General features: G+C 43.3%; 2 protein-coding genes across 2 annotated transcripts in view; both read left to right on the top strand.

Annotated features, from left to right (window-relative positions):
• Window positions 1–12,082, top strand: part of TM9SF3 (transmembrane 9 superfamily member 3) — a 42,442-nt gene extending 30,360 nt beyond the window's left edge. Inside the window, exons 10-15 of the mRNA XM_058810932.1 lie at window positions 2,305–2,444; window positions 3,980–4,048; window positions 4,140–4,286; window positions 4,442–4,525; window positions 4,634–4,710; window positions 9,165–12,082. Coding sequence (XP_058666915.1) covers window positions 2,305–2,444; window positions 3,980–4,048; window positions 4,140–4,286; window positions 4,442–4,525; window positions 4,634–4,710; window positions 9,165–9,232 — 585 coding nt within the window. The 3' untranslated portion in view covers window positions 9,233–12,082. The remainder of the gene's footprint in view (window positions 1–2,304; window positions 2,445–3,979; window positions 4,049–4,139; window positions 4,287–4,441; window positions 4,526–4,633; window positions 4,711–9,164) is intronic.
• Window positions 12,083–19,596: 7,514 nt separating this feature from the next.
• TLL2 (tolloid like 2) overlaps window positions 19,597–27,240 on the top strand; it is an 83,638-nt gene continuing 75,994 nt past the window's right edge. The window contains exon 1 of the mRNA XM_058810281.1: window positions 19,597–19,771. Coding sequence (XP_058666264.1) covers window positions 19,621–19,771 — 151 coding nt within the window. The 5' untranslated portion in view covers window positions 19,597–19,620. The remainder of the gene's footprint in view (window positions 19,772–27,240) is intronic.

Below are 27,240 nucleotides of genomic sequence, written 5' to 3'. Positions count from 1 at the left end.
GTTCCTGCGCAGTTTCTTTATGCAGTAAAGCAGTGGATTCTCTTTCTACCACTGTCCCCAGTCAGGTGAAATTTTAAGATCAAGAAATTAAGCTACAGTCATCTTAAAACCTGCACTATAAATGACAGCTGTGGCTGCATGAGCAGTACAGATACTCTTTCACTGCCTGGATCTGAACTTTCTGCCTCAGCCAGGTGTGAAAGCTGCCTGCTGGAACACCACTGCAGAGCAGGATGGACCACCTGACACATCCAGAGGGCCTTGCTGCAGGAAGCAGAGCACACTCTCCTTGAAAATGGAAGTGGTTTCAGTATGTTCAGCTCAGAAATTTTTTGGATACTATCCAAGCCTTAATTCTTGAAAATCTCTTCTACCCACTGCACCTAAAGCAAGCTGGGATGTTTTGATGAGGATTTTAATAAATGTAGCACTCAAGATGATGTTCTTTGATGTTTCTGATACTTTTTGACATTTTTCTCTGAAAATTCTCATCTGCTCCTTCATTTAGACTGAGAAGTTTTCAAGGGCAGAACCTGTATCCATTGAGTGAGTTGTATGCTTCTCCTGAAATTTCTTCTTAGGCAGCCTCAGTTTCCTACTTAAAACATTATGCTTGCTTACCTACCTGTGTTTTTTGAGTAATGGAAGAAGATAAATGCGAGATACTAAATTAATTGTGTAAAAACTGCTTTATTGTTACTATATTATTTGTACTTCAAGTATAAGTACAACTTAGCATCTCCTTATTTACCAGTGACACTTCGTATTTTAGTGGCTCATGAAGTAATTCTTTAATAACCTCTTCTCAAAGATATACAGAGCAGTGTGGAAAGTGCTTCTGCTTGTTGAGCCACCAGTTTGGTGTACCCCTCCTGTGAAGCATGAAGGTTTGCTCCATTCAACCCCAGGCAATGTTTTCCCTTCACATCTGACCTAAGCTAGCCATTAATAGAAGAATAACCCACTGACTTTAGTCAAATGCTGCCTTAAATTTGTGTGTTTCACCTATTGCTAAGTTTGTATTGAACTAATGTCATTCTTTCTTTTCAGGTGCTTGCTGTAGGTTTCTTAGATACAACATACATGAGCAGCTTTCATTTATCCTCTGAGTAACTGCTTCTAAAGCAAGTCAATGTGTGCTCTTAGATCTGTTCTGCTGTCTGTTGTTTTGCATTAATCTGCTGGACTTTGCATTCTGCTGGAGTGAAGGCAAATGTAGCTCCTTTGCTCAGGAGGCACCAGGGTGTACACACAGCCTCAGGCAACAAAGCCATTAAAAGGCAATATTTTCATATGTTTGCATAGAAAAGGTCACCGGGTCAATATTCAGTACTGTAGTGATTGCATTATGGGCAGCTGTTCTGTCTTTAGTTATCAATATCAAAAAATTACCAAACTGTCTAATGCTATTTCTTTTTGTGCTGAAGAGTTATGAATTCAGAATGTCTTACTTCACACTTGAAATTTTCCTATTTTTGGGAGATAAATTATGTTGCCTTTAAGGAATAGCAAAAATGGAGCTAGATAAGTATAGTGGCAGAAAAAGATTCATGGTAGATTTTTAGAGAGGCTGGAAAGAGCTGGAGCATTGACTTGACCTTTCTTTCCTGTATTGTGCATGAACTTGATTTTTATATGTAAGTAAGTTTGTTGTGTTTCTAAATTATGTATCTTTTGTACCAGTGGTCACTGGTTTCTTTGTCAGTCAATGTTCTTAGTTGCCTGGTTGATGCATAGTGGAAAACATTGAACCCAAAATTGAATCAAAATTGGTAGCATTCTTACATAGTTTTGTGATTGTTATTGGGTTGGTTGGCTTTTCTTTTTTTAATTGGATTAAAAATTCTGCACTCAACAGCTGTAATTTTGGGTGCAACTACCTAACTGCTAGATGTTAATTCCCAGAGAAATTCCCACTTATGTTAATTCCCAGAGAAATTCCCACTTGCACTCTCTGCAAAACTGTAATAAACGCTGACAATACTTTCTGTTATGAAGTACCATGAAGATTTCATTTTATTTCTTATGCAATGTATTGAGTATAATAATTAGGTGGAAACAGTAAAGCAGTCTGTAATTGTTTTGTTCTCTCAACTGATGGATGAAAATAGGCTTAATAATGTTTATTAAAAAATTTCTCAGGGAAAAAATGCTTCTATTTGATAAAATATATGGTGACTAATGCTTCATAAGTAGGAGTATGATTCTACGGCAATAACTACTAAGGACTAATACTGGTTGATTATCTTATATTGTTGTCTTAGACCTGTTTTTTTAATTGCAACTGTAAATTTTTGCTTGCAGGTGGCAGTGTGCTGTATTTGTTTCTTTGTCATCCTTCCACTGAACCTCGTTGGGACTATTCTTGGCCGAAATCTGTCAGGACAGCCTAATTTCCCATGTCGTGTCAATGCAGTGCCTCGTCCTATACCAGAGAAGAAATGGTAAACACGAGCATAATGTTAACTAGAAATGTTCACTTCAATACATTTAAAATGGCTTTTCTGGTCTTCAGCTTTAATGGAATAATTCCTTTTAATTTAAATTGAGTTATGCCTAGAAGAACCGCTCAACTGACATTTTCCTAATATGATTTTTCTTTTGAATTAAAACACCGTGGTTAATAGTTGTAGCAGATTTTACACTCCTGGATCACTGATTCACATTTTTCCTGAAATGTTCTTTAGTCCCTGTGTGAAGGGGGTGGTGCCAACTCAGTTCTTGTATAGATATATTGACACTAAAACCTCTCCACTTCAGTTAATGCCTCTTACAGGTTTAGGATTGAGTGTGCCTTGGAGGCAGAACTGCTCTGATTAATGGTCTCCTAACACAAACTGAGACATATTTGCAGGGTTATGGTGGGGAGAAGCTTGCAATGCTGTTCCCAATTCTGTACTTTTGTTGATGGCACAGAGCCTAAAATATTACAGGTATATGGTTTGAACTGTGAAGAAGGCTTTATAATTTTTGATGTGAATGCAAAGTGGTGCCTAGTCTTAGGTTTTTGGAAAATTATGAATGCAATCACATTTTCCTATTAATTTAATTCTGAGGTGAAAGCAGCAAGCTACGGAAATTAAAATATCCTCAGAGGATTTTTTAATAGACTTTTCTTGCTTTCCCTGTTCAGAGGAGTGGAACAGATGAAGTGAAAGGGGTACTGAAACATGTACGCCTGTAATGTCCAAGAAGTGCAGCACACTGATTCTCTTGTTAGTGGTGGGTTGTGCAGCTCAGGTGTTAGAATTTAAGTTATATTGTGACTAGTATCTTGGAAATCTGATGGATTTTTCTGGATCAGCATGGCAGTTAAAAATACTTCTCTTGATGATGATGAAGTAACACACCATCAGCTTAGACAAGTCTCCCTATAAATAATAAAAGAAGCTGCAAATGAAATCACTGGTTACTAGCTGGATTCAGCATCATTGCAAGTGCTAAACAGAGGTCACCTTTTAGTGACAGTGTCTTTTACAGGTAGCTGGGTATTCATTTTTAACTATATGTTCATGACTCAGTATAGCATTAAAAATGAACACTGGTTCTTATCTATATAACCATTATCCTGTGAAATTTTGCCTGTGCTTTTTTCTGTATCTGTAGCCATCAACAGCACTGTGTTTTCACTGCCTTCCTGCAGGGCTAGTGGATGTAATGGAACTTGATTGCTTTGGCCCTTTTTGTCCAGAAAGATTCTTTCTGTGGCCTTAAGGCTGGTTTGAGGGCTAATCTTATGCCTGTAGGTGATAGGCATCAGCCTCATGTTTTGTTTCAGCTTTCCCCAAGAGTAATTTCTTGTTTTATCCATACATGTGACATTTTTGAGGGAATCTTTCTAATCTGCTGGTATGAGACAGAAGTGTTCTTGTTAGCATGTCTTTTAAACAATCTCCTGTGCTATATTAATAATCTGGTCTTAATATGTTTATAAAGGAAAAATTTCAGTTGTCCCTAAACTAATCCTAATATCTTTCAGGTTCATGGAACCAGCTGTTATTGTTTGCCTAGGTGGAATCCTCCCTTTTGGATCAATTTTTATTGAAATGTGAGTACCTCAGCTGTTTCCCAGTTTGGTTAAAAATTACAGTTTAAGTTGAATTACAATATCATCTGCAAATTTTGTTTACTCTCTTCAGGTATTTCATTTTTACTTCATTCTGGGCTTACAAGATCTACTATGTTTATGGCTTTATGATGCTGGTTCTGGTTATCCTGTGCATTGTGACAGTTTGTGTGACCATCGTTTGTACGTATTTCCTGCTAAATGCAGAGGATTACAGGTGGTAAGTGTTGCACTGTTTGCATAGGTAACCAGATTGGGAGACTTGTGTGGAAAAGCAGTGTTTTTTCAGTCTAGATGGGTCTTTTCCAAGTGCATTGTGCATCTTCTTAGGAAGCCTTTTGGCTGGTTGTATGATGGACGTGTGTTTACTTTTAGGCAATGGACAAGCTTTCTTTCTGCGGCATCAACTGCGATTTATGTTTACATGTACTCCTTTTACTACTACTTTTTCAAGACAAAGTAAGTGATACTTTTCTTGCTTGAATATCAGATTACTGTATTGCCAAATCAGTTTTATTAATAAAAAACGGGAAACGGCTAGCATAAATTTCTATCTTTCTTTTTCAGGATGTATGGCTTGTTTCAAACATCATTTTACTTTGGTTATATGGCAGTATTTAGCACAGCTCTGGGAATAATGTGTGGTAAGTTCCAGATATTTTGAAGGTTTTCTAACAGTTTTTTTTCAGACTCATATTTCTGACCTTAGTTTGTGGTTTTGGTGGTAGAATGTGTATGTCTAAAAGATCTGCTCAAAAAGTCTTTAAGAAGAATCTGAAGAGTTTTCTGCTTAGACTTGGTTCTTCCTTATATAGGAGATTCCTGTGGATTGTGTCTTCTGATAGGAAGATAATTTATATACTGTGCAGGGAATTTCAGCCTCTATGCAAGATTGAAAGACTCAGTATTTGGCAAGAAATCCTGCAAAATAAATTCCAAATGAAATTGAGACCATGCTAGCATTTTGCTTTGGATTTTTTACTGTCACCCAAGACAAGGAGCTAGGTGCACCCGTTGAGGCATCAATGATGACAGGGCCATGTGTGTCTTGTGGCATGTATATGTGAGGGTGAGCAGGTCAGAGGACTGAGAGCTGGAGGATAACATTTGAAAAATAATTATTGCAATAACTATTGAGAATAAGTATTGCAATATTCACAGGTGAGGAGAGTGCAGGGTGCTCCTGTGTGCAGCTGGATTTCATTGTTTTTTAAGGTACTATTTTGACAGATGTTTAGACAAAAACATAGTTCATGGCAGGGAGGTCATTTGTTAAGGCCAAAAACTTGTTCACATGTTGACTTTATTTTTATAATTTCCTTTATGACCTTCAGCAAGTGCTTCTTGATTCTTTTGCACTTTTCTCTAATGTTGATTTTTTGGTGAGTGATCTTAATTTAATACTTCTTAGCAGTGAATGAATAGTCCTATAGCTAGTGGAAAGATTTCTTAGAGTTATATTTGAGACACGAGATGTCTTACAGGAACTTACTTCTGTAAAGTATGTATTTCTTGATATCTCAAAAGGGTGGGTAATACCACAATGCTTTATAAAAAGGGAAGGAAATTCATCATTTAACAGCTGAGTACCTGCTCCCCTTTTCTCTCATACAATGTAATTTTGCTTCATCAGGTTCTTGGCACATTACAAGACTTCCCTGCTGTTTTGGTAGTCTTGCAGCCATTTTTTTTCCTTAATAGGCTTATACTTTTCAGCTCTAATGTTTTCTTTCAAAAGTGCTCAGGCCAGTATTGATTAAAATGTCTGTGATGCAGAAGCCAAGCTTGTCCACCAATTTCTGTAATTAAAATGTGTTTTAAAACACAAAAAAGGGAGATTGTCAAATTATTTCTTTTCATGGTAGGACACTATTTGATGGAATATTAGTGTAAAATCCAAATTTTTTAAAACCAGTAAATACTTCAGCACACTAAACTTTATTTCCACAACTCTATTGAAATTTCTTTTTGTCTTTTTAAATGTGTTGGAAGAGAAGCCGTGAGATTCCTTTTTACTGAGAAGTGCCATTTTCAGCATGTAGAGTGGAGAAGAAAAATCCCCTGTCAAAAAGCATTTGTGTAGGGAACTTGCAGCCATTGAGGTCTAACAAAAACATTTGTGTTAAAGAATTGTGCAGTGTGTGTGCTACTGCCTGTAGGTCTGTGAAAAGGGTGTGGAGCTGTTCTCTGGAGGCTCACAGGAGTGGGCGTGTTGGGCATCACAGTTGGATGTGAGATGAACTGGTTAGGGCCCAAAGCAGCCACAGGGAAACTCTCTGTAGGAATGGATCATCCAGCTCTGGGTTTAATGCCCTTGACAATGCCTAGTGAACTCAATCCCGCATGTTGTGGGGTGCTTTGATCCACAAAGTTTGCTGCTCTCTGCAGAGCATCTCAGTTCTGGGACCGGACAGCAGGGAGCCCATGAGAATTTCCAAACCTTTTGAGCTCCTCATGTTTCCCTCTTAGTGGCAGAAAAGGTTAAGACTCATTTCCCAACTTAGTGGAATGCTTAGGGGCTACATAACATAGAAAGAACTCTTGCAATACCACACTTCAGAATTTAAGTGTGCTTAAAGAGCTTTTAAAAAAAATGGTGCTTACAAAGTCACAACTATAGTAATTGGTTTGAAGTAATAGATGGGAATTATTCTCTTTTTGCTGCGTGGTTGTTCTTCCTCAGTATTTGGATTTTTCTTTTTATTTAAAAGCTTATTGTTCTGCTGAAATATGCTTGCGGTCTATTTCTGCTGAACCAAATAGGCCATAACCAGGTTATAAATATCATCTGCTAAGGTGTTTAATAAACAAATAAAGTATTTCCCTTTACTATGGTTTTTTTTATTCAGATGAGCCAGCTGCCTTGCATTTGACTTAGGAGGATGTTATTTAGTTCTCATTGCCCAGGGTTTTCTGCCTCCCCGCCCCATGTTTTATTCAATGCCTGTGAAGTAGCCTTGAGGCTTAACCCCTGCTTTGGGTATTGGCCATTAGTGGCCTTGCTGGCTAAGGCACCTCTCTGATTCAGAATAGATTATGATTTGTTTATGGGGATGAGAGCTTGTGGTCTCATGTGACTGCTACTCTCTACTCCTCCCCCTCACTTCCACCTCATGCATTCTCTAGATCCCAAGTGAAGCACAGTTAATGCTTTGTTCTCTCAAATCTCTGTGATACCTGGCATCACATCACTAGAGGAACTCTTAAAGAACAAGTTCTGGAGTGTATCTCAGTTTAGCACTGGAAATGGGAATTGGACTGTTGGCTGGGTTTGCTTTAACAGGAAAAGCCTGGTGAGTCTTAAAGCAGGAGTCCAGTGCCATTATTTTGTTCATTTACTTCATAAGACAGAAGATTAATTTCTTGACAAGCTGCAGAAAAGTCTGCACATGCTTCTGTATGACTCTTCACAGCCTGCGCTTGGGTCTGTCCAAGTGCTGCACTGGTCTCTCCTTGAACAGTCAGGCCTTCCTTCTGCTGCATCCCCAGCTTGCTTGCAGGCAGCAACCTGATCTTGTGTGTGCTGTACTTGCTTTAATGGAACTCTGCTTTGCCCAAGTTAGTAATGCAAATCTCTTGTTGCTGGCCAGTGGAATGGTTGCCATGATATTTATACAACTTGGAATGCTGTCCTGTACAGAAGCTGAATCCACAAGCTCCTTACTGCTCCAAAAATGCTGGAATGATTTATTGTTAGTTATTTTGTTTTGCTTTGTGCAGATTTCTTGATTGGGTATAAATATTGGGCTCTTGAGGGTCTAAAAATCAAAATTTTGTGGCAGCTTAATGGCTGGCTTCATAAATTATCCCATCAGTCTCCAGGATTTAAAGAACTCTTCAGAACCTGAATAATTCCATAGTCAGCAATGCCAGCTGCAGGTCTGTACAGATTTAATATGTAAAGGCAAAACAACCACTTTATATTTTTACTGGAAAGTTTGGCTTTAAAACTTTAGCATGGGTTAGACTTCTATATTTAACATTTCTTCTGCAGTTCTGGTGCATCGTAATTCACTGCAATGCTTTGTTCTGGGCTTTTCTTCATTTCTTCAAGGAAGGAAAAATATCTTTTCTCTTAAGAGTGTTCTTTACCAAGCATCCAAGCATTTAATGTTAGGAGTTCTCTGTAGTGATTTACAGACCCTGACTTCTCTATCCGTTCTGTAAAATACAACTGTGTTGGCAGTCAGACAGCAGTTGTCTCTAATTCTTGCCTGATTTTCAACTTCACTTCAAACATGACGATCAGCCAAATTGACTTACTCTCATTTTGCTTGGAAGAGATGAAGACATTCCCTGCTGATGTTGTAAGACCACAGTATTTACTGAGCCTGGCAAACCTGAGGTTCTGGGTTTGACCAGGAGAGCTGCTGAATCTCTTTCTGAGAAGAGGCCTTAGTCCAGTGCATTTCTTTAATTTTTCTGGATGTCCTTAATACTGCAGTATTTTGGGTTTAGCATAAACTGTTGCCCCTATCAAAAACTCAGTGACCTGTTCTTTTATTACTGCTGTGACAATGCATGCTTTGCTCATGACTCTTACTAATTTGAAAACCACAGGTTGCAATTTCTTGAACTACTAACTGCTACTTGTTAATGTCTTTGTACAGACCTCCTTGGAGTGTAAGACTCCTGGGATGGGGATCTATTATTATTTGTGCTTTGTGGGAGGGAAGAAGCCATCTGCCAATAAAACAGTCATCCAGAAGGCATGTAACTTATAATAAAAACCTGCCCTCCCATCCACCTTCCCTGCAGAGTGGGTGATTGTATGTTTTTTACCCTCTGCTCAGAAAAAATGGACTTGGTTATTGGCAGCAGTAGGGGGGCTGCTATATTTATCAAGGCCAAGTGAGCATGGCCTCTTGGTAAGATGGCTTAATGGATTTGGATTGCTAGACAGGGGAAATTCCTGTCAGCCTTTCAGGGGAACATGGATAATTAGAGTTTGAGAACAAGTATTGCAGGTAAGAAGTTTCTGTGTGCAGAGTAAGTGCTTTGTGTGACTTTCTCTGTTGAAGTGTGCGGGGTTTATGCCGCTGGCTTGTTCTGATGATCAGCTCTCTAACATATTGAATGTTTTTGGTTTCTTTTGCAGGAGCTATTGGTTACATGGGAACAAGTGCCTTTGTTCGTAAAATCTACACTAATGTGAAAATTGACTAAGGAAATAAGAAAATTGAACTATGGATCAGCTCCTGTTTTCCTGGGGATGAATTTGCACAGCAAAAAGCGCGAGAAGAGATTTGGGTTTTAACACTGGGCACTATATGGGTCTCCATTTCGTGGATGGCTTAAAGTAACATCTATTTCATTGATCCTAGGTTCTTACTGACTGCTTTCTCCAACTGTTCACAGCAAATGCTTGGATTATATGCAGTAGGCATTACTACAGTATGTGGCTAATCTTTCCCCCCAAAAAAACCAACATCAAAAAACAAAAAACCTAGCTCATTAAAGATGAATAGACTAGCTCTCTTCAGTGAAGAGGACAAACAGTTTGTTTAAAGCATTTGTTCCATTCAATATAAAGAGGGAAACTTGGCTGCTAAAACTACTTGATTAGTAGTCTTCCTGGTACTCAACATTTCTAAATTATGTAAAAATGCTGTTCCAGAAAGATTACTCTTCTGATTTTTACTGCCATTGCCAGGATAGGAGGTATGTTTTGTATTTTCAACTCCAGGTGCTTTTTGGTTTATTTGCAATATCAACTACCCTACACTCATTTGTTAAAAAAATAATTTAAACATATATAAAACTCCCATATGCATGTAATATATCAGCTATTGCTCTAGTTGGACCAACTTCCCTTTATTTATCTTTAAAGTAATATCCAGCTACATCTTAAATCCATCCAAAGAAAATACAGTCTGAAGACGGGATGTGTTCTCTGCAATGCAATTTACTGTACAGTTAGAAAGCAAAATGTTAAATGAAGAGGATTGTTTGTTTTTTAATAAACACTCTGAGGTCTAGATTAAAACAAAACCAACGTTTTAACTGAATGTCTAAAGTGATTCTCCTTTTCTCCAAGTTAGTCTTGCATATTTTTTTGGGTTTGGGTTGAATGAAGATTTTCCTTTAGACGTCATACAAGGGGTAATAAGTGTATATAACATTAAATAATGTAACTTAGGTGTAGATCCCAAATGTATTTGGATGTACAGATTTACTACAGAGTACTTTTTCTGATGATTCGGTGTAAAAATGTGTGAATTCAGGTGGCTTTTTACATCTTGCCTGCCATTGCATGAAAAGTTGGGGTTTCTTCACAGTGTGTGTATGTCATGCTTTTCTGTTCTATTTCTCAAACTCTTACAGGAATTAAATTTGTAATTTAGAACATTTTAATTTTTGTTAATCCTATCTGAACACTTGTAACATCAAAAGCACAGTTGCTTTAGAGTGTTCAGAAAACTAAAATAAACTTTTCAGACAAAATGTTTTGATTGTGAAAATAGATGAGTTTGCAATGGAGAATGTTTGAAAAGGCAATACTGCTGAACACCAGTTTCTGTATACAATGTTAGCGTGGTTTTCATCTGTCAATCCCCCTTGCTTTGAATTCAGAATTTGCTTACAACTGTATTGTACAATACAACTCCAAAGTGAGTGACCAACCCAAAAAGATTCTTCTTGGCTGTGGCAAAGTGTTTTGTGATCCAGCCAGTGTACTGGGAAAAGTGGGGGTAAGTGTGGACTGAAAAAAATGGGCAAATAAAGGTTAAGTCTTTCTAAGATGACTGTTAATTATGCACTGTATTTACCTAGAAATATCCTGAATGTGTTTGTGACAGATTTGAGAGCCATTGGCTTGATTTTTTCATGGGATTTTTTTTTAGACATCTGCCATGTAGGAATGTTTTCATCAGTGTGGCTATCTGAAATAGAGCACCTGTCATGTAAAAGGAAACTCCCTGAATTTAAAAAATGAGCCAAATATTTGTATTGATTAGCATTGTACTGTTTCTATATAAAAAGTACAGATAATGCAGTAGCCACAATGAGAAACATCCGTATTTAGCTTGGTGAACTGTACAGGTAGGTAATAGAGGGAAGCAGTGCATCCTTGCTGCATATGGCTTCTGAAAAGTATTTGAGCTTTTAGTTCTGATTTCCCTGGCCAATTTTAGCTAATCTGTCAGAAAATAATTAAGTTTTGCTTCAGGTGAATCATGGCTGTCTGTAGGTGAACACTGCTGCACAGCAGAATAATTTTTTGTCTGTTTTGTTTTGAAGTACAGGCCAGTTTTAACATGAGCTTATAACCTGGGTCAACAGTTAGTTCATCTTTCTTCCAAAACATGGAGACTTAAAGCAAAGAATGGATTTTGTACTAGTACTTGCTGTGGGAAGCCCTCTTTTCCTTCTAAATCTGAAGTGAGAAGCCATTTTCTCCATATAATAAATACATTAAGTACTCTGCCAAGATAAAAGTTATTTTAAAGGGAATGTTATGATAATGGGTCTGGTTCTCTGTTTAGAGCCCCGCTATGTGATTAATCTATCAGAAACTTCACTAAACCATTTGTGAATTTCATTTAATCACTTTTTAATGCCACAGGATGGTGGGTTGCCTACTTGCTTTTCCTATCCTCTGGTATTACTGGCTTTTGCATATCCATGCAGGATTGTATATCTTCTAAAGTGACATTGGAAAGATACTTACTGCACAGGCATTGCTTTTGTTTCTGCAAGCAGGTTCCTCAAGAAGTACTGTGTTTAAATAATTGACATTTTTATACAGCCACCCTAGCACGTAAGTTGGGAGTTTGCTTTGTTTTCTCCCTTTTGGTTTCTGAAGGAGTGCAAAATGTGACCAGTTTTCAACAGCTTGTCTTTATGGTTGCTGTTTGGGACAAGGCTGTTGGCTCCCCTTCCCCCTCCTTGCCCTCCTCCCCAAAAATGTGGGTATAGCTTGAACCATCTTGCTTAATAGAAATTGGAAGCTCTCTGCTTAGATGATGTAGTCCTTCCTCTTTTATGGAAGAAATAAAGATCTTACAGACAATACTCCTCTTACCATGGTTGTTTCTTAAGAGTTTCTGGTCCTTGAATTCAGGCTTTTTGATAACTCTTGAGTTGGCTGCTCAGTGCTTTTCTTCCCATTTCTTGGTACAGGTGCCAGGGATTTGGGTAAATAGTTGCATAAGCAATAGCCAGTCTTGACCAAATGTTTTAGGTAAATATAATTGGAAATATTTTCGGGTGAGGCAGAGTGCAACATAGAAAGTGCCTCTTGTAATTCATATTGAAAATATATGAATGCTGGATTGGAGGGGATGGACACTGTAAATAATCATTACATTGCGCTCTTTTTGATGTCTGAATGTTTTGAAGCCACAGTGTCTATTAATTCCTCTCCAAAATTATGTTCCAAAGTGTATAAAGGGCACAAAAATTGTTTTTTGTAGGATAGTCCTAGGTGTATTTCTTTAACAAGTTTCAGTTAAAAAACAAACCCAAAACACTAAAACAGTAGAAGTGATAGCACATTCTTATCACTATCATTACTGCAGAGCTAACACAAATGAGAAAGTTAAGTTTTGCTCTAACTTCAACATCACCAGTATCCAGCCAGATTTGCCCAAGGGAGTGTATATACACAGTTTCACTGAAGACAGCAAAATTCTGCAACTGTGAGTGCTTCAGGAATTTCTCCACTGCAGTGTGTCCGGAAGGCATCAGCTCAGGAGAAGAGAAGTCTCCTCCAGTCTGTGGACGAGTAAACTGAATGGTTGGAGCTGGAGTTTAGGGCTCCTGTTTTCTTGAATGAATTCTTGACTCTGCAGCTTATGATTCATTTCAAGTCTGTTGGAACTGATTGATGAAGAATTCCAGCTTGGGATCCCTTGGATCTTTTCCAGGTTAATGCTCTATGCCAGAGTAGCCCTGCAATAGCTGTTAGCACTGCTGCCATCCAAGGTCAGGGTCTCACACCAGGGTTAGCCCTGAACATTTTCATTCTGCTAAATGGCATCAGTGAGAAAATTCTCAAAACTTGTAGAGGAGACATCTGCATGTGCATTCTGCAAGTAGTGTGCTTTTATCCAAGAGTGTGTTTTCAGTTCAGGAAAGGGGTTCTTCCTTACTTTCAGTATTTTCATTCAGTGGTTCTGAAATTTTTCTTCCAATTTTGGGAGTTTGGGTTGTGGGGGGAAACTGTAAAAATGATGGGAGGACCCATGAATCTGGAAGGCTTTGTGTAGTTCTTGGAGAGAATCACTTTAAAGGGCAGAAATTCATTTAGGAAAAGGATAAGAAAATGGCTTTTTTATCTGGTGGAGTAACCTATTTTAAAGGCAGACCTTGAAACAGATATGCTGTTAACAATGTCATTGCCCCCAGCCCTGTACCAGTTAGAGTGTTCTTATTTTCATCAGTCTATTTGCCAACAGTGCAATGCTTTTGCAAAAACACAAGGAGTCATCTGCTGTGTACAAGGGGGTGATATTGCCTGGTACCAGCATTTTTGCCTCATTGATGTATTGATTTTCTCACCAGCTCTTAATAATACAGTACAGAACAACTTGTCAAATTTCTCTTGAGGTCCTACCATGCTGAGGCTTGTTTGGTTGTGAAAACCAAACCCATTTGAACTTTCTTTACATTCTACACAGATCTCCTTCAGGACCATGAGCTTGGAGCATTCCAAAGCATTCCTTCACAAGCTTGTGCTTATCCTTCAGCTGGCATTGGATGACTACAGCATTCCAGAAGACACATGTATTTGTAGGATTGGGAGTTTATGTACAATTAACAAAATACCTATTTTTACTAAACTGTTATTTTAGGATTCTCCTAATACTGTGAGGTGTGCTTACCCGTATGATGCAATGATTACCTAGATAGATTCCAGCTTAGACCTGAGTCCCATAAACTGGAAATGCTGGATCTGGGTGAGAAAGGCCAGTCTCCAGCAGTTCTGTGTAGCAAGCTGCTCAACCTAGAAAAATGTGCTACAGTTAGACACCACACAGTGAATTTATTTTTTTCCTGAACCCTGTGTGTCACAAGCTTTTATTTGGTTTCTGAAATGTTTTGAGAGCTGTAGTAACTTTTTCTGAGCGGCTTCGAAACAGGGCTGAGAACATCATATGAGGCTGAATTCAAGGAAGCTTTTGTGGCTGCTCGCTCTCATTTTTGAAAGGTTTGTATCAGGAAATTCAGATTTAGAGCACTAAGCAAGGTACAGTGGTTTTCTCTGCTGCTAGATATGTAATTCTTTGGATTTCAATTTATGCTGTTTTTTCATTCTGAATAATTTGTCTTATCACTTTATTGGGCTGAGAAAAGTGGGTTATGTAATTAACTTAGTGTGAGGCTTCTCTTGCTCTGCTACACAGGAGTAACTACAAGACTGGGGTGGAAATATTCACCTTATTTTGTTAATGCCTGACCAGACATTAGCAGGTGAATAGTGAACATTACCTACTGTTTGCTTTAAAAAGATGTGACAGTTTTAGAGTCAGGCACCCATTTACCTGCAAGAATTGGAGACCTGTATAATAAAATGTTGAAGAAATACTGTTAGTTTAAGTTCTGCATTTGGATTCTGCAGAATCATTTAAAGTTATTTTAATTGGCAAGATAAAAGGTGATTTTTTGTTAAGAATTTTTTTTCTGTTCATCTCACTACCAGAAAGTGATCGAACACCCATCTTTGTCTGAAGCGGAAATTACCATAATTTTAATTATGTGTATAGCAAAATAAATAATGACAAAGGAAATGACTGTTCCTGGTTTTAGTGATCCAAAGAGTGACTTGTAAGATGAACCTATTTTAAGGTGTTGCTTACCTAAGAAGATGAATACCTGCATGTTCTCTGTCTGTGGTTTGGATGAAGATGTTACTATAGTTATTCTCTGTACAGAAACCCTGTGCAGAAGCTGTAACTGGGAAAATTCTCTAAGGCAATTTTTGATGGAGCAACATATTTTCTGAGAGATTCACTAAATTCTACCCACTTGTCAAACAGCCTTAACTCAGGTAGCATATGGTCCAGCCTCTGTAAAGGATGCCTGCCTGTGAGCAGGGAAATGCTATTATCCCATCATGTAACAGAGGATTGGAGATATGTTTATACTTTCCCAGATTTATTCATCTGCATAAAGAGGAGGGGAAAAAAAAAGAACTTTTCCTATGGCAAAAAGCACTTTGGAAAAACCAATGGATTCAGCTCTTCAAATTTTTTAACAGCAGATGCTTTTCCAAAGATGTTCCCATGCCCTTCTTCTTAACCTTGCAGCAGAGATCACCAAAACCACCAGCCTTGCTCAATGCTTCCCAAGCATAACTGACTTCTGTGTGAACCCTGAAAATGGATTTTAAGTGAAGTAATGAAACATCAGTTTGACATGCCTCAGTTTGGGAGACAGTGGTCAAGCCAAAATTCATGCTTCCATATAAGACAGATTTCTCTCCCTGCCTCCCACAGCTTGTCCCTATACAACTCAAAATTACCCCATAAGCATCTTGGTTTTTCTCACATAGTTCAAGGACTGCATTAATGATGGGAAAAATGTTTGGTGCTTTTTTATGTGGGGTGACTTCAAATCCTTCTTGCTGCTACTTTGGCGAACAAAAAGGAATTTTCCAACCATGGCTTACTTCTAGTTTCTCTAAGTGTCACTGCCTGTTATGACAAGGCTGTTGTTAATTATACTTTGAGTTGTTAATGCACAGGTGAATGTGCCTGTGACTGCAGTGATCTCTCTACAGTGGATTTCAGAACCCCTGGGACATTTAAGCATGTATGTGTCAGCATCTTGAAAGATTCCTTTTAGGCAGCAAATAATTTAACCTTATGCAGGTATTTCCTGGGTGGTAAGGCAATAAACTTGATAAAACATTTACCCACCCCCAATCTACTGCACAAGAAACTAAAATGGGTGATGGAAGGAAGAGAGAGCAGGGGTTGACCCTTACTTTATCACCTGGATTTGTCTGTGACTGCTCAGGGAAGAAGGGATGTCCCAAGAGTGGTCAACTCTAGGAGTGATAAGGAGCATGAGAGCAATAGACTGCTAGATATAAACAGTCAGAGGAAAAGGGAGATGGAGAAATGAGGTTTTGTCAGGGTAGGAAGCCTGCAATGGTTCTAGGAGTAAATGAGCCTCTGCTAGAAGGGGTGAAGCAAAGGGAGGGTGATGGTTCTGCAGAGGGCCCCATGGTGCAGCTCACTGGGCTACACCTGCAGCAGGAGTTCTTTCCTACCATGAAGAGAAGCAATGAAAGAATCTAAAGGAGAAGTGAGGCGCACTAAAAATGCAGAGGGAAGAAGAAAGTTCTATGTTCAGAGTCCTGCTCTGTCTCTCCAGGACTCTATCTGCCCTTGCATTGGTGATGCAAACACCTTGGTGTGTTTGTTTTTTGGTAGACTCGGCAGCAGCTGTGGGATCAGCAGTGGGACAGACTCCAAGGGAGTGGTGCCTCAGACACTTTGTTAGAAGAATTGGTGGACCCCAAGTGCTGGCAAGAGGGAAGAAGCAGGTCTTGTGGAAGACCTAGCAAACTTTGTGTGTGTTTTGGCCTCAGGACATATTGTGTGCAGGGATATTCCATTAGCACTAAGTAGCTCACACATAGCTTTGCTCATGGGTGCTATTCAGAAAGAGCTGTGTGCATTCTTGCTCGGTGAGGCTTGAAAGGACAGTGGATTTTGTATGTGTGTGTTGGGCAGGAGAGGGTTCTACAAAGAAAAAGACTGCCTTTGACAGCAATGGATATGGATTGTTTTCTTTCCAGATAATTAACTATTGGTGTCACAAGTTGCTCTGCTGCTGTGAGACTTCACTGACTTTTAACAGCTCGGATGAGAAAGATCCTTTCACAGGGCTGTGTTCCTTAGTTGCACTGATGTGGCCCTGCCAATCAAGATGACATGAGCTGATCTCCTAAACACCTGGTTGCAGTCATTGCTCTGGGTACACTGCCTTGGCTGCCAGTTGCAAAGTGCCAGGATTGTTACTGAGAACTATTTCTGGAAAGTTTGAACAGTTCTCATGTTAGAGACTTCAAGAGTTCCTTGTAGTAGGGCAATGCTACTTTTTGTGTGTGAATAATAGTGATAGACTCCTCTGAACTCCCTCACAGACTCACTCTAATTGCACAATTAAGGATCCATATTTTAATTTGCTCTCTTCCTCCTTCAAAGCTGTAGGATGTCCTCTTCTCCATCCATCCATCCATCCATCCATCCATCCATCCATCCATCCATCCATCCATCCATCCATCCATCCATCATGGAGGTTCTGTGTGCAGAAGGGGTCAGGCTCCCCAGTGTAAACTGTCATGCTGGAAGAGCTTAACAAGCAGTTTCCATGTGGTCAAATGACTGTTCTTAGTGGGTGACAGGCCAGCTTTCCACAGGGATGACAAGGGTCCATGATCCTGATCAGTGATGCTGTTGACCACCCTTACAAGGTTCAAGCTTTCGTTTTCTGGCTTCCCATAGCCTCAGAAAGGTATATTGCCAGGCTTTGTGCCGAGAGAAAAGAGCAGCTAGTGCTCATCCCACTGGGAGTTCTGAAACACTGAGAGGTGATCAGCTTTTCTTTTAAAGATTTTTTCTTAAAAATAACTATTAGACTGCTCTTCCACCTGACAAAATCAGAGAAAGTAGCAACCTAATACAGAAAAAGAAAAAGTAGATAGTGTGTAAATGGGCAGTATAAAACTCAGGAAATGGATAAAGTTACCTTACTAAGTTTAGTCTTGATGGCTGTTAGTCTACACTTCAAAAACCTACAATGATGGAAACTCCCTGGTTCTTTGTGGAGGGATAGAATGTAAGAAAATAGTGCAGAAGGCAATCTCACCCCTGAGGAGCTGCAGCTGTACCAATCACCAAAGATTAGGAACAGCCCTGCCCTTAATAAGCCACAGCTGTGTCCAGTAAGAAGATGAGTGCTACAAAAGAGTGGGATAGCTGGGTGAGGAGAGAGTTGGAATTTGTTGGTTGTGCTGTGAGGAGCTGTCCATGAGAAGTCACTGAGACGGTATGGAGCTTTTCAATATGATGACAACAGTTCTTGATGGCAATCTGCTCCAGAACTTCCCTGTTTCACTGCTAGAAAGCTTGCCTGAAACCTAGATCATCCTTGGTTCATTGAACACTAGCTGTAAGAAACTGCTGTATGTTTGAGTAGCAGAGCTGTTCACCACTCGTGTTAGAGTTTGATGCAGCCTTTTTGGCTTCTGTGAAGGTTTGAAGACAATTTTAAATATTAAATGAGTGGTGGGAGCAGTTTGCAGTAGACTGCGTTGCTGCTGAGGAGATGCCAGAATCACGTTGTGCCCTTTTGTGCTGAGTATCATTCATTTCTGTAGGTTGCAAGAGAGAAGGGTCAAATTTATGGATGGCAAATGATTATCTGTCTGAGTGAAGGGAGGTCTTGGAGCCCGTGCTGTGTTGGGAAATGCTGCTTAACAATCCTGCAGTGGGAGCTGGGAAGTACACAGCTGAAGGAGCAGTTTTGGCACCAGGAGACTGTGTATACACGTTCACCCCACTGAACTTGTACCCTTGTGAGCTGTCCCCTGCTCACCGGGATGCCAGCTGAGCCCTCTCTGCCTAATGCTGTGTCTGCTCAGCAGCACAAGCACAGGGGACCACTTGGAAATATTGCTGCAGCCTCAGCCTAGCATCTTGCCAGCCCAGAGGCTGTGCTAGGCAGTGTTGAATTCACGTGGAACCCCCTGGCTGGCCTTTGTGAGATTATCTGTAAGATGATTCAGCACCCAGTGAGATGGCTGGGCTTTGGGTCTCTGCCCTTGCCCTGTCACTATGCAGAGTCACTGTGCCTGTGTGATTTACCTCCATCACAAGCCAGCAGCCCTAAAAGTATGATGCTTTCCAGTGTGTTATCCCATGTTCTGCTGTTAGAGCTGTCCAAGATACTGTACAGGCTCAGCCAGCCACTAGATCAGATACCAAGGTGTAGATTTTGAAGCAATTGAGCATCTTGCACGTGATCCATCTTCCTGATTTCCCAGGCTTTGTAGTATATGGATTATCCCAAAGCCCAAATTAATAGTGTAACAGCCTAATTGCCTCTGAAAACAGCTGTGAAAAGCAGGTGAGAGGGATAAATGCACATCTTGATGTTTAGTCCTATCTTTCTTAATTTCTCCCATTCTTTGGTTTGGAGTGATTATTTTTCTTTCGCATCGTTCTCCATCCACGGTGTAACGACTCCACTTACACGGGGGTTACAAGGCTGCCATGTGAAACGTTGATTCTCCCGGCGGCGGACGGGCTAATTCTCTTTGGCTGCCCCTGAAGTTACCGACTGAGGGAAAGTAATACGAGATAACGCTAGTAGTATCTGAGGGCACTATTGGTAATTCCCGGTGTTTGGAGCGCGTTATCGCCGCCGTCGGGCTCCGGCTCCGAGCGCGGCGGGAGGGGGCGGGGCCGAGGCGCGGGCGCGGCGCTGATTGGCTGCTGGCGCGGTGAGTGGCAGCGGCGGCGCCCCCCGCGGCCGCGGGCCCGCTGTGGCCGCGCAGTGCCCGCACCCCGGGCAGCCGCGCCGCCCGCTCCGCCGCCATGGGCCGCGGGGCCGCCCCGCTCCGCCGCCTGCTGCTCTCCCTGCTGCTGCTGCCTGCCGCGGGCACGGGCGCACCCGCAGCCTCCTTAACGCTGGGGCAACCGGAGACGGCGGAGGAGCTGATGGAGTACCGCGACCCATGCAAAGCCGGTAGGGAAGCGGTCTGGCTGCAACTCTGGGAGAAGTTTGGAAGCGCGGCGGCGGCGGACAGGTGTCCCTGCTAGGCGCTCCGCGGTGCCCCGGCTCCGCCCGGCCGAACCGTGCCCAGGCTCACCTGGCGGCGGGAGCCCCCCGGGCCGGCCGGGAGCGTCCCCGGCATCCCGGTGCCTTCCCGGAGCCCGCGGGCTGCCCCGCTGTCCCCGGCCGCCGCCGCGGGAGGGTTCGGGCTGCCTCCCGCCTGCGCCCCGCTGCCCGGGGGCTGTACCCCGGTGGGAGGCTATGCCGGGCTGTTTTTGTAAATCGCCTCACAGACCCGCACCGCTGCCCCACCTGTGCCGCTCCCTCCCGCGACACATTCCCTCTGCAAAGCCAGGGAAACCCGCCCGTGCTTCGCGTTTTGGGGTGGGGGGTTCTCCCCCCGCGCCCTCAACCGTTTTGGCTTTTTCCGTGCATTTTCATTGCCTTTTGGCCGCTGTTCGAACTCGCCCCGAGCTCTGTCCGGCCCGAAGTTGCGGTGCGGGGCCGGCGGCGCTTGGCGGGGCTCCCGGGGCGGTGCGGGGCCGGCGGGGGCTCCCGGGCGGTGCGGAGCGGAGCCGGCGCGCCCCGCCTCGCCCCCAGCCCGGCCCGCCGGGGCAGCCACGTACTCCGCAGCTGCCTGGGTGCCTCTCCAGGCAGCCTCCAGCTGCTCCCTCCGTCCCTTTCTTGGAGTTGTTCGTTCCCTTGACAGACTGCACTCTGTTGGTTCTGAGCTCATTGCTTTTAATCTCTTTGAGTTCCAAAAGAGCTGCTGTTGTCCCTAATGTTGCATTGCCTTAATTCAAAGAGAATATGGACCTAGATTTTCTCTTTGGAAAACTAGGAGGTACTCTTGATGTGAGCGTAATTCGTTTTGGTTCTATTAGAGAATGTTGTAGTCTTGTGAATTGCTTCCCTGCTGAGAAATTGACAACTGATACCTCGTTAGTTGTGTTACATTTACAGATAATTTTGTGTGAAGTTCTGTTTTCTTAATACTGTAGGAGTTGAAAAAAGAAAGGTGTTTCTTCGTGGGTGGCGTTCTTGCTCTCTTGAGTCGGGGCTTTGCCCTGAATGTGCTCCTGGCTGTTACTCAGTGTCCCTCGGTGATAGCTTCTCCTGTTATCAGCTCTCTCCTGCCTGCTGTTGCGCTGCTTGCAGCCGTATCTGCTCACATGGACCAGCTCTGTCAGTGTAATGTCTTCCAGAGCTTCTCTGCCGGGTACAGCAAGTTTAGCTGGCTTTGTATGTAGGCTGAGTGTGGTGGGTTTCCTTCCAAAATTCAGCTCAGTCCTCTCCAGAGAGTATTTTTTGCACAAAACACTCCCTTGATCAGCAAGTCATCTGTCATTTGATATATAGTTTGGTGTGTGTGGAGGTTAATTCTTTGTAATGAATATAGGATCCAGCCCAAATATGCTTTACTGTATTTGTGTCTGCTTCTAAATGGTAATGAATTGATCTCTCTTGCTACTGAAACTAGTTGTGAGTGACACAGCTATGGTTTAGACTTGGAGAGCTCCAGGTACAGTGCTTCAGCCTTCCCATCTGAAAATGTATCATCCTTGCTTTCTCCTCAAAACTATACCATCATCTCTGCTGCCTCAGCTGCCCTTGTGACTGCCGGGTGCTGATGTCAGATCAAGTACGTGGAGGATGAGGAATGCTCCTTTAAGGACCACACAGAGAACATTTACTTTGACTTCTCTACATCTAACAGGGAACCTATGGCAGAAAAGGGAGAAAAAAAATCTTTTTGCAGCCTTCCTTTTGCCTGCCTTCATTGCAGGACCTTTTAGTTTTTCCTCTTGCAGTTCCCTGATTTCCCAAGTTCTCCCCCTCTCACTTCTGCATGTACACAGAAAAGAGCTTGTGCTGCCAAGGACAGCCTGCCTTCGTTTACATCAGCATCTCTTCTTGTGGTGGTCAGAAAAACTTTGTGTGTGTTATTCCTGTTAATTCAATTCAGGCAGGATCAATCACAGAAATTGTCTTTATTTTCTGACTTCTCAGTGTTTGCCTTTTATGCTTTTCCAATGTCTTCTTTCCAATAGAAAGGGAGGAGTGAATGAGGCCTGTGGAGGTCACGCAGGTGGTTCCTTTTCCTCCCGGGGCAGGCTGGTGTTTCTGGTGGTGCTGGCACACAGCTGCCTGTGCTGGGGGCTGGCCCAGCCCTGCTCTGGCTTCCTGACCCGAGGCTGCAGCTTGAGTTTGCCTTGCTCACCAGTGTGTGCATGTGTGCAGGGCAGTACAGTGCCTTCTGCTGTGCTGCAGCCTCCTGCTCTGGTGAGCACCATCTCTGGCTTTCTCAAGTTTCACTCTTGTGTTCTGTAGAAGAAAGAGACTGGTTCTTTCAGTGTGTCCTGGCTGGCTGTATGTCCAGGTTCTCTGATCCAGTTTCTCTTCATGTGGCTGTGTCCACATAAAGTGCAGAGCACTTAGAGAGCAGGACACTCCTTTCATGCTGTGTACCTCTCTGTGTGCCGGATAGTTCCAGTTTTTAAAGTTAGCCCCAAGACAAACCAAACAAGGTTTGTACCACAAGGATCTGTGTTAGACCCTGCCTTGCATTCACAGCCTTCCTCCTATTCCTGGCCTGGACCATCAGCACCTTGTGGAGCTGGGCAGGTGTTCTCTGCTGCAGACACCCTCTCAAAGGGTTAGCTGAGCTGAGAGTGATAAGTGATCTATTTCTATTAGTGAAATAAGGTGAAGGCACCATTAATAGGGTTGCCTGTCTAATAGGGCCTGTCTGGGCTAATGCCTGTATGGGAAGTGTATCCCACTCTGTTCCTGATGAACTACAGCAGTGACAAATCTCCTTAAGTTCCTCAGGCCTGAGCTCCTCCACTCGTGGGACAGTGTTGGGATCTGTCAGGAAGCATGACTGGAGAGGGCAGTGGCTGCTGTGAAGTGCTCAGGTGTCTGGTATGTTTTGCAAGGGGAAACAGAGACTGTGAGCGCTCTGAGACTTATGGTGATGCTTCCATCACTGCTGCAGGCACAGGCTCCTGTGCACGCTCTTGTGGCTGCAGATTGTGTGCAGGCTCTTAGCCTGCGGTGAAGACAAGCTGCTGCTCCTCTTGCATGATTTATGAAGCTGCTAGAACTACAGTGCTTTACTTATTTCTTTTTATTTATTATCTTCTTTTATTTTTTCTAATTTCCTGTGGGCTAATGGCTGTGGCCCAGAAGCTGTTATGGATTTAAAGCTGGCAGGTTAGAATGTAAAGCTTGGCAGCTCCTCACCCCTGCAGCTCATGCCCTGAGGTTGAGTGCAGGCTGTCCATGGTTGTTCTGCTGGACTGGGAGTGGAAACATGCTCCTGGCACAGGCTCCTCTCTGTTGCATTAGTGGAGGATGTAATAATCTCCTGCAGCAAGGCAGGAGGGACAGCACAGGGCAGTAACATCCCAGAGCACTGCAACCACTGAGCTACTGGTGCCAGCACATGATGGGCTCAGATGATGGGCCAGAACTCTGCTCTTAACTTCACCATCCAGGATTTTCTTTTCCTAATGGGGCTGCTCTCCTGCCTCTTTGTAAGGCAGAAGGAAACAAGGAGCTGCCTGAGTGGCTGATCCAGGGGCAGCTGAGGCAGCCCTGCACTGTCAGGTTGAGCTGCCAGGGAAGGTGGCAGTGCTGGCTCTGTGGGGTGGATTTTGCTGAGTGTTGTAGCAGCTCACTGGAGCCTTTCAAAGGGGATAGTACAAAGGTTCCTGCCCGGAACTGCTCTGTAATAGATGGGACAATGTCATGAGCCTCACGTGTGCTTTGGATGGATCTGCTGCTCAGAGGATGCAGTTAAGGACACCCAGGCCAGTGTGCTGTGAGTGAGGCTGTATGACAGGCAGGCAGCAGGAGGAACCGTGGATGCCTTCTAAACAAAACAAGCATGTCCTTCTGAGCCTCCTCAGACAAACTGGAACCAAAGGAATTAAATAGCCTGTAATTTGTTCTGGTGGTTATTTGGGTGCAAGCTTGTACAAACCTTAATTTGAGGTGAAGAGCAGAATCTGTGAGGTTCAAAGTGACCTCTGGGGATAATCCAACTTATGTCAACAAGGGGAGGTGGGTGTAAATAGGGAGGGAGAGCTGGGCACTGAATAATTTGTCCTCTGGATGTTTACAGGCTTGATGATCCCTTTCTTCTAGCTCAAGCCTGCCATGAGGCTCTTTTCCACTTGCCAGGTGGGGAGAAAAAGCTGCAGTTTGGTTTCACCATGTTGATTCCTGGGTACTTCAGCTCCTAACATGGTACTCCCTGCCTTTGGTGAGCTGCATGTGCAATAGGTCATCCTCCAGGGAGGGTGTTCTGTGCTGGAGTCCTGTTTCTCTCTGCCCTGTGCAGCTCACCCTGGTGTGACATGTCCTGGCTCCAGGCTGGACTCCAGGCCCAAGGCAATTCCTGAGTGAAGGTGTCTGCATGAGGGATTGGCAGAGCTGCCTGCCCAGCCATGTGCTCCTGAGCTCCTGCTGTGTCTCAGGAGTCCTTCAGGGGGGTTTGTGTGGCTGAGGAGAGCTGGACCAAGGAGCAGCTGCCTGTAGGTGCAGATGAGCCTTGCATCCAAGCTCAGCTTCTTTCCATGAGACTCAGATCTCTCCATGGCTTTTGCTCTGGGCCATTGCTTGCAGTGCTCTGAGCAGAGCCTGGCCTGGGGAGGCTGCAAAACAGAGCAGGGCTCTGGCAGGGAGGTAGCACCTAGAAAGTGAATTAGTTTCCATGGATTTTGTGGAGTTTCAGGATATGAGCTCAAAAGGGGAAGAACTGGGGCAAGAGGTATGAAGGGGCATCAGCTGAGCAGCAATTCCATATCTCCTGTTTCTTTATCACTACAAAAGTTATTAGAGAAGCAGTTTGGCAATGATAGATCATTTTTTCCTGCAACCCAAGGCTCCTTCAAGTGTGGATGCTGCTTGTCTATCACAGGATGCTGCTGTGCATCCTTGTTCCTGCTCCACTTGCTGATTTGATCCACTAACTTCTAAATGCCCCATGTATTTAGAGTTCTCACTCCCAGTGCTGTCATGAGAGCTGTAAATTGTGCTTCATTGTTGTTCTGTTCCTCACAGCTCTTCCTCTGTACAGGCACAGTGCCTTTTGTTCTGGAGACTGCACATTTCATTCGGGCTGTGGTGCAAACATCTGAAGTCAGGTGCAGACATTTCTGTGGGCAGCTGAGGAATTTGCTCTTAGGAACTGAAAGCCTTGAGGGGATAATGAAATGAGAAAGGGGAGACAGCATCTGTAAAGCCTGGGTCATTTGAATGTTGCTTGGGTTTTGAGTGGGATGCAGATGCTGTTTTCCTGGCTGGAAGCGCAGACACACCATGTTAGCAGGGCAACCAGAAAGCTCTTTGCAGGCTGTGCTAGGGACCCAGCCCACTCACTTTTTGACAAGAGCTTTCCTGCAATCCTGCAAGTGGTCTTGTTTAGTTTGGCAGTGGTGGGAGCACTGGCAGAGTGTGTGCCAACCTGCCTTTGCTTGGGAATCACAGAATCCTATGAAAAAATCTCATTTCCACCTTACAGGTTTTCTGTACAGCTTTGAAGCCTGTGGGCATGTGTGGAAGGTGGCAGTGCAGCTGTGGTGAAGGTACCAGAGCTCTGGTGTGGGGTCTGAGTTGTAGAAGACAGTGGGAGCTGTGTCCTTCCCAGGGGCGGTCCCTGGGGTGGTGGCAGGGTTGAGTCCTGCTCTCCAGGCTTTAGAAGGTATATGGCCTTCCAGAAAAGGGAAATTCCTTCTTTTGCTCCCAGTGCTTATAGGAGGGCTTTGAGAGAAGGGCCTGGGACATGACCCAGTCTGTGGAATCTTCAGTGTTGAGCTGATGGAAACTTCTACTGAGGAAGGAGAGAACTCTAACTGGCAATAATTCCCTCTGCATTTTTCTCCTGGTTCATTGCAGGAAGGGTTAAATACTCAAGGAGGAAATTGACTCTTTTTGGGTGGTCTGGGAAAGAATGAGACCAGACTGTTCAGTCTTTAATTTACCTGCTTTGGGGAGATGACAGCACTTACAGAACTGAAAGCAGGTGGGTGAAAACTACCGGGGTCACTCCTCAGTGATGCAGCTGTTTGCCACTGGGGAAGTGTTTTGCAGCAAGGTAGAGCTGCAGCAGAAGTTTCCTCCTCAAAAGGAAGGTTTAAGGTGACTTTGATTATAATTCTAGCTGAGCACAAGCTAATGGCTCTGGCTTAAAGAAATAATAACCAGCAACCCTTTTATTGCACCTGAGATTCCTCAGTAGGGAAGTCAATGGCCTGGGGAGTTGGAGAGCAAAACTTTGTGATCACTGCAACCTGAGATCTGGGTCTGAAGTCCTTCCAGTGTTTACCTGTCTTCTTGGGATCTGACTAAATCATGCCTGATATTTGGCACTTCTTGGGGCGTGTTGGATCTGCTTGGCCTGTAGGAGATGTAATCCTCTGTTCTACGCCTACGCATTGGGATTTAGCAATGGACGGAACAAAAATGGGCAAATTTAGGACAGAGGACTTTTTTCCCCCTTAAAAAAGCCTGGTAGGGTGGGGAAGAGGTGCTTGCAGTTGTCATGGATACTTCTCCAGAGCTTTTATTGAGCTTCTTAGTCTGGGTGCAGTTCACAATCACAGGGTGTCTGCCCTCAATCACAGCCTGCACAGGTGGGATCAAGGAATGCTGCTTGTTCTTCAGCTGTTCGGTAGCATAAGATTAGTAAAGTCACAGAGTCCCAGAAAAAGGCATTTAGAAACTGTGCTTTAAGTCTTCCAGGATTTAAAAGTGCACAAAGCTGGGGATTTTGGTTGGAGGCACTTTGCATTTGTGTAATTACATTATACCTCTGCAGTTGTGCTTGGAGATTTTGTTCTCCTCCTGCTCTAACCTGTGCAGTGTGTGTTGCCAGTGGTTAACACAAGAAGTTGCTGCATTTACTGGTGCCCCACCTGTTTCTTGCTGCTAACACTGTGTCTGTGGGTGTCTCCCAGGTGAGTGGCCTCCAGCCCAGCCTGGGGAAGAGCTGTGTGGCTGTGGGTACCCACTGCAGCCTGCTTAGTGGGTTCCTTGGGAAATTGGCAGTGCTGTGTGTCTGAAACATTCTAACCTGCTTCCTCTGACACTTTCATTTCCTTCCTTTCTCCCCGGCCTTCACTGCAGAGACCTTTGTGCTCTCTGCCTGCTTCCCTCTGTGTTTCCTACAGATTCATATCAGATGTTCCCTCATCTCCTTTTGCTGAAGCCTTCTCCAAACCCTGCCTGGAGAGTTGCTCAGATCCTTCTCTGCTTCCTGCCCCAGGTGTTCTGCAATACCCTTTCCCCCAGGCTTCTCCCGTCATCTCCTCTCCCATCCTGGCAGTGGCTCCCAGGGGTCAGCAGGTTCTCCTGTGCTTGTTCTCCCAGAACAGCCCTGCTGTGAGTGCGGCTGCTGCTGTGCCCAGCCAGCTCTGAGCAGCAGCCTGTGGGCT

Source organism: Ammospiza caudacuta, chromosome 9 (assembly GCF_027887145.1).
Source record: "Ammospiza caudacuta isolate bAmmCau1 chromosome 9, bAmmCau1.pri, whole genome shotgun sequence".
Classification (NCBI taxonomy): domain Eukaryota; kingdom Metazoa; phylum Chordata; class Aves; order Passeriformes; family Passerellidae; genus Ammospiza; species Ammospiza caudacuta.
This window is presented reverse-complemented; position numbering and strand designations above follow the sequence as displayed.